The following is a 7,161-nucleotide window of genomic DNA, read 5'->3' as shown; positions in this document are numbered from 1 at the left end:
GATGCCCAGGAGCCTTTGTTCAGTAGTCAACTGTTTCACAAATCATTGATTACTTCTTGTACAAAATTAGTAAATAGTTGCATTTCTGTTTTAATAGACTTCTCAACATTGCCCATCTTATTGGATTCCATACATATCTTTAAGTTGGAATAAAGCTTTGTCCTGAAATTGATTTTGTTGTTGCTGTTGCTGTGAGAACTGGGGGTGTACATTTTCTGAGCAGAAAAATCAGACCCTTGCTGATATCTCCATTTAGTCCATTTATTTAAGGTAAGCAACAGAACATAGCCCATGAGGATCCAGCTGTCATGAGCCTTTTTTATTATATTGGCAAAGAATGAAATGTACTATGAATATGAATGTGCAAAGGTTGACTTCTATCTCTTGATATTTCACAGTTGAACATAATTTTCTGAAAGTATTCCATCTGAGGGGATATTTATGCAATAAGTAGCTGCTTGATGCTGATTCCTGAAGATGACTGTGCGACACTGAGAGAAGCAATATGACACTTGTTTTCAGGTGGTGTCCCTTCAGATACGCATGGATATAGTGTGGTGTTGGAAGTAAGAACATTCAGACTAAAATTTTCTAAAACAAATCCATTGAACCCACATACATTTTTGGTAGTGAAAATGAATGCTGGAAGAAGAAATGCAACTGTTGTCACAGAATTTATCCTTTGGGTTTTGGACATTTTTCTGAGCTTTATATCCTTTCTTTCCCAACATTTTTAGTTATCTAAATTGCAGCCATGCTGGAAAATCTCCTCATTGTTGTTTTAGTTATCTCTGATCAGCATCTTCATACACCCATGTACTTCTTTTGGGGAACTGTCCTGCATGGAGATTTGGTACATTTCAATATATTGCCCAGGTGTTAGCCAATTCTTTTTCCTTAGAGACATTATTTCCTTCAGTGGCTGCCTTACACAATTCTTCTTCTTTGGCTTTCTGAGGTACAGAGTGTTGCTCTTGTCAGTGATGTCTTATGATCGATATGTAGCCAATGCAGACCACTACATTAATAAACCATATGACTAACCGAAGATGTCTCTCATTAATGGTGGGTTCTTGGCTGAGGGGATTTTTTTGGAAGCACTTATAACAACTTTGTTTCTGCAGTCTGCTTTCTGTGGCCCCAATGAAATAGATCATTTCTTTTGTGATTTGTCCCTTGGTAAAACTTCTGTGTAGTGACCCTTCCTAAATGCTTTACTAACCTTCTCCTCTCCTTTAAATAATTTGCCTCTTTTCTACTGACTTTGTCATCCTACATTTGTATCTATTCACCATCTTAAGAACCCATCTGCTATGGAAGGAAAAGGCTTCTCACGTGTCTTCTCACTCTTATTTTAGTGACATTTCTATGGAAGTATAATAACTGTGTATCAGCTCCCAAAGAACAGACTCTGGATAATTGAACAAAATCTTCTCTCTTTGTTACACTATATTGAACCCGATGATCAATCCTCTCATATACAGCCTGAGGAACAGAGAGGTAAGGGTCCCTTAAGAAAGCACTCTGCAGAATTGTATGTCATCAAACCAAATTTTTAAGTAGCTCTAATTTATGAGTTAATAAGCGCAAAACATCCTGTCCCGCCATGATACAAGTAGGTATCATGTGCAACCAGATGCTTAAGACAATGAATGAGCATGGGAGTTTCCACTCTATAAGTGATGTGAAAACTCAATTATGCTCAGATCATAACTGGATTACAAATTGGGAGTGTAACAATCACTGAACAGAAACAATACACAGTTTGTTGCATGCATTTTCTTGAGAATGTACTTATGAATTGCAGCATGTTGATGAGGAAGACAAGCAGCATGTTTCCTAGATTCATCTGAAGCCCTCGGTGATCAATGAAAGTGATCCCAGTAATAATCTCCAGGGGAAAAAATGTTGGACAGTGGAAATTAGGATGGGAAACAAGAGATGAACAGACAGAGAACGCAGGGACGTGCCATCTTAAGCCATGCCAAGGTATACGTTTCTGAAATTCAATTTTAATTTCACATACACACCAATATCAAATCAGAGGAAGATTCCACATCAGTTCCTTTGCATGCATCCATATATAGCTTTATTTGACCTAGTCATTGAAATCAGGTTTATACGTTAATTCTGAAACCAGAAACTATTACCTTGATATGCACAACATAGTTGAAAGTAGCTGCGTAGGCACAGTACCAGCCAACACTATCCAGAAACCACCACTTTTTGAGTCACACAGTTGAGGGAATGCAATTGGGATTATCTCTGTATGATATTGGTGGATGTGTCAATTTGCATATGATTTCTGGCCAAGATATGACAAATGGGATATGTCATCCTTGTTTTAATCTTTTTGGATTGTTTTAATATGACAGATGCTTCTACATTAAGAAGAAAACAAGATTAATATTTGCCAGTCTCATAACAAAGGACCGCTACCAGGCTTACCTGGAAGCCGCGTTGCTGCCAGTGAGGCCACGCCTACATCGTTCTGGGCTGTTGGGGCCTCGGCTGCCCCAGAATGCCTTGCTGGGTGCTGAGGCACACGATTGGCTGCTTTGGGGGCCGGGGGGGACTTCGGTGGAGAGGCCGCTCCTGCCACTTGGAGGACCTCTCGTTGGTTGCTCCTTCCGGTCTCCAAGGCAGCTGATTGGTGCTGCCTTGGAGGGGGAGGACAACGTCATCCCACCTCCCCTAGCCTGGCACTATATAAGGCCAGTGGCCCAGCATTCAGGGCCCTTTTAGCTCGGCTCCCCAGCCTCCTCCCAGGGTTGTGTTTTGCTAGTCACAAGGGGGCGGCAGATAGGCCAGATCTGGAGGGGAGTGGTCTCCAGGGCTGCAGAGCATTGGAGCGGGAGTCCTTGGGACCTGGGTATGTGAGTGGATAGTTTATGGCCATTGCGGGGGCCATAACATTTTGCATGGCCCGGTGACAAGGCCTCATGGAAATACATGCATCGGCGGTGCTAGATGGCGTTCCATGCCCCTAGGTCATCCCGACGTCAGGCCTGGCTAGGCGTTGCAGTTATCAAACAACCGGGTGTTGTTCAATTTTCCAGATCCTGACCTATGCTATGTGCCAACCCTATTCTGTTTGCTGCTTGCTTTAATAAGTTGTGGCCTTTCTTCCAGCTATGCCTATGTGTTTATGTGGCGGCGCCCTCCCAGGCAATTGCTAAATTAATTTTGGTAAGGTGCTGGAAACAGTTGCAACCATAACTAGATGGATAGTTGTTTAAGCTGTTTCAGCAGAAATGTTTGTATAATTAAAATAAAAATAGATTATTTTTTAAAAACTTATCTATTATGCTATATTCTATCACACTGCACTCTGATGTCATTGAACTTTATACTTCACTCCTTAAAGTAAATGCATATAAGATTGCATCTTGATTATATTGTGCATCAAGTGGAAACTGGACTACACATATGAATTTCTAGTTATATATCTGGTGTTTTTGTATTTCACATGAGTTAAATACTCTCCATCACTATTTTCATGCAGTTTGTGATGAACATACTGGTAATTGATCTTGGATCTGATACTATTGATGCCAAAAGAAGAAATAAGTTCCACCACAAGAATTTTTTTTGCAAGATGAACAGAGCATTAGATTTTGAATCTCAAAAATCAAGAATGGTTTTCCACAATCTTCGCATAACCATTCTTAGAGGCTTCTGACATGCTTGTTTCTCAGGCTATATATGAGGGGGTGCGTAGGGGAGGCAGAAAACTGTGTAGAAGAGAGAATTTTTTTTTTCATAATTCTTCTGGTTTCCATTTTTGGTATAAAATATAAAATAGCATTAGTTCATAGAAAATAGAAACTACAATCAGGTGAAAAGAGCTGTTGAAAAGGCATTTTGCTGCTTGGCAGTTGATGGGATTTTCAGATGGCAGAAATTATTTATACATGGATATCACTGTCCAAAGTGACTACAGGAAAGTGTTCCCATTTCGATGCAGCACAGTAAAAAATATCATTTCATTGGGACCCAACTAGTGTAGTCCTTCTATGACCAAAAGCAAATATAGGGAGGGAAACACAATAGTATTGATGCAGATCTACTTGCTAAAGGGAAACGCAACTTGTCATTCATAGAGTTTGTATAATGCAGAGGTTATATATTTCTAAGAAGCGGTCATAAGACATTGACAAAAGGAGATAGCACTCTGTAGCTACTAGGAAAGAGAAAGATATAAAACTGTGTAATACATCCCTTGATGGAGATGCTTTTGTCTCCTGTAACCAGACTGGCCAGCATCTTGGCCAGGATGGTTGGCTGTATAGGATCTCCAAACATGACAAGTTCTTCAAAAAGAAGTACGTGGGTTGGGAGCTGCTGACCAGTCACTATCAGAAGAATGGTCAGCAAGTTGGCATTCAGTTGTTAACATGCAGATGATGAAAACACAAAGACCATGTAGGTCTACAGAGATTTAGCTACCCTAAACCCTAACTTATTTGATGCCCTGACCAGACATTTTACTTCTGTGTTTTGTCTAACTGTGCTTTGGACTTCAGCAGATGAATTTAGGACTGGGTGAGAATTTTGTTCCAGGTCTCCCAAACCCCCCCCCCCCCCAATTGATCTTTAAAAAATCAAATGTAGGAGATAAAGATCATGAAAAGTGACCCATCAATGTTTGGGTTTGTTTCTTCTTCTTGATATTTGTGTTTTGTTTTGTTTTGTTTTTATTGTATACCGCTATCCGAAGATCATAGCGGTGAAACAGCAAGAGCTAATTAGCAAGTAAGCTAATTTGCCCCAACAGTCTGGTACTCCTTTTAGCGACCTCGAAGGATGCAAGCCGAGTTGAGCTTGGCCTTTTGTGTCTTGATCGCACCTTGTGTTTGAGTGAATGGCTGCATACAGCATTTACCACTGTGCCACCAGGGCTCCAGGAGGCGACACAAGAAAGCACTGCCCAACAGATGGCCATCTAGCTTAAGATAATTCTCCCCATGATATATTATTAAAATATAAATATATAATGTGCTAACAAAATTACTTACAAATTACTTTTGATATTTCAAAATTGGACAAAAGAGTAACACACAAAGAAATCAATTTTCAGTTAGCTCAGTTCAAATAAATCCTTAAGATTTAATTCACATTATTAGTTGTTCCAGAACTGTCCATGCCTTGGTGAATACATTTCTGGCCATAAGACTTTTAATGTTGCTGTTGTTCTGTGCCATCAAGTCATTTCTGATTTAAGGTCACCCTAAAATGAATTTATACTGGGTTTTTCTGAGGCTGAGTGGGTGGACACTGATCTCCAGAGTCGTGGTTCAGTGCTCAAACCACACTGGATTTCTGCAAAACTGGGGCCTATATATTTATAGACAAACTGACATTAAAAATTGCTTTTCAACACAATCATACAAGCACCCTATTTTCTATGTAATTTTTTTTACTATATTGAAATAAATGCATGTGCATAGTAAGAATTTTAAAAAGGAAACAAACTGGGAAATTTGACAGTAATCATCAATACAAAACATCAGTAGCTGTTCAGAATAGCAGCAATTCCAAAATCATTACAGCTCTCACTCATGTGTGCCTTAATCCCCATGAAGAAATATTTTCCATTCTTCTATCTTTTTCTTGAGGGCTCCCTGTACCTCTTTGTTCCTTATACTATAGATAGCAGGGTTCAGCATGGGTGTGACAGTTGTATATATCAGTGAAATAACTTTGCTTGTGCCCTCAGAAAAGATGTATTTGGGCTTTGTGTAAATGAAGCTGCTAACCCCATAGTACAATATTACCACCACAATATGTGAGGAGCAAGTAGAGAAGGTTTTCCACTTGCCCACATCTGAGGTCATCAACAGAATGGAAGAGATTATTAGGATATAGGAGATAAGGATAAGAATAAAAGGAGTGACAATAACCAGCACAGTGGCTGTCAACAACTGAATCTCAAACATAGAAGTATCAGCACAAGAAAGCTTAAGGAATGGGAGGATATCACAAAAGAAATAATCTATCTTGTTGGACCCACATAATGGGAGATTGAACACCCAGATTGTTTGCACTAAAGACACTAGATTTCCAATAACCACTGAAAGCAAGGAGAATGATTGGCAGACTCTCTGATTCATGTGGACTGTATATTTCAGTGGGTTGCATATGGCCATGTAACGGTCATATGCCATAACTGCCAAGAGAATGCACTCTGTAGACCCTAGGAAAATCAAGAAGTACATCTGAGCAGCACAGCCAATATAGGAAATGCTTCTGTCCTCCATTAACAAGTTCAACAGAATCTTGGGGGTGGTAACTGAAGAGTAGACAATGTCCAGAATTGATAAGATCCTGAGGAAGAAATACATGGGAGTATGAAGAGAAGTATTTGTCACAGTGATAACAATGATGAGATAATTTCCAGTCAGGGTAAATATATAAACTAACAGAAAAGCACAGAAAAGCAACACTTGCAGTTCAAGTGAATCCACCAATTGTAGGAAGATGAAGGTAGTAAATTCAGAACTGTTTTCACGTTGCAGTTCTTCCATTTTCCACTCTGAAGTAAAGGCTGATATGTTGGCACACTGAGAAAAGATGCACTGAAAAACACAATGCTATTATTTTGTGCTGTTTAGAAACAGCGAAAATGCTAATTTCCTAAGAAAACAACATAGAACACCCAAATGTTTTGGACTCACTCTCTGTATATTTCATACTGCTTCTTGAAAGACTGAAAGGGACCTGGATTTACACTGCTACTTCACAACAATCATACATCAGTCATGTAAAAATATTCTGATTTTAACAACCTAATCTCAGATCTTGATGAATGTACTCATCTGGATTAGACCTCCAAGAATTTTGAAGCTGTAACTGATTCAAGAACGAACTTTTCCAACTGGTAGATTTCAAAGATATAGCCATGTTAGTCTGTAGAATCAGTACATAGAGAGATCTTGCAGCACCTTTGAGAATAACTGAAAGAAATGGAAGCATGAGCTTTCACAGACTTCAATCTACTTCCTCAGATGTAGCTCATGTTGCCAATTTCTTTCTTTCAGTTAGTCTCAAAGGTACTACAAGATCTCTGTATATACTAATTTTCCAAGCTATGCCTAATGTTAATAATGATATAGAAAACTGAATTACATTGAGTCATAATGACTCTTGGTCATCTGGCCA

General features: G+C 39.2%; 1 protein-coding gene across 1 annotated transcript; it reads right to left on the bottom strand.

Moving 5' to 3' along the window:
• Nucleotides 1-5,570: 5,570 nt before the first annotated feature.
• LOC121933693 (olfactory receptor 10A7-like) lies at nucleotides 5,571-6,527 on the bottom strand. Its single transcript, XM_042473678.1, has one exon. The coding sequence runs from the start codon at nucleotides 6,525-6,527 to the stop codon at nucleotides 5,571-5,573; it is 957 nt and encodes a 318-aa protein (XP_042329612.1).
• Nucleotides 6,528-7,161: the final 634 nt, after the last annotated feature.

This window comes from Sceloporus undulatus, chromosome 6 (genome assembly GCF_019175285.1).
Source record: "Sceloporus undulatus isolate JIND9_A2432 ecotype Alabama chromosome 6, SceUnd_v1.1, whole genome shotgun sequence".
NCBI classification, from domain to species: Eukaryota; Metazoa; Chordata; class Lepidosauria; order Squamata; family Phrynosomatidae; genus Sceloporus; species Sceloporus undulatus.
This window is presented reverse-complemented; position numbering and strand designations above follow the sequence as displayed.

Coding starts and splice junctions, on each gene's coding strand:
- LOC121933693 (XM_042473678.1), bottom strand. CDS start 6,527: ATGGAAGAACTGCAACGTGAAAACAGTTCTGAATTTACTACCTTCATC.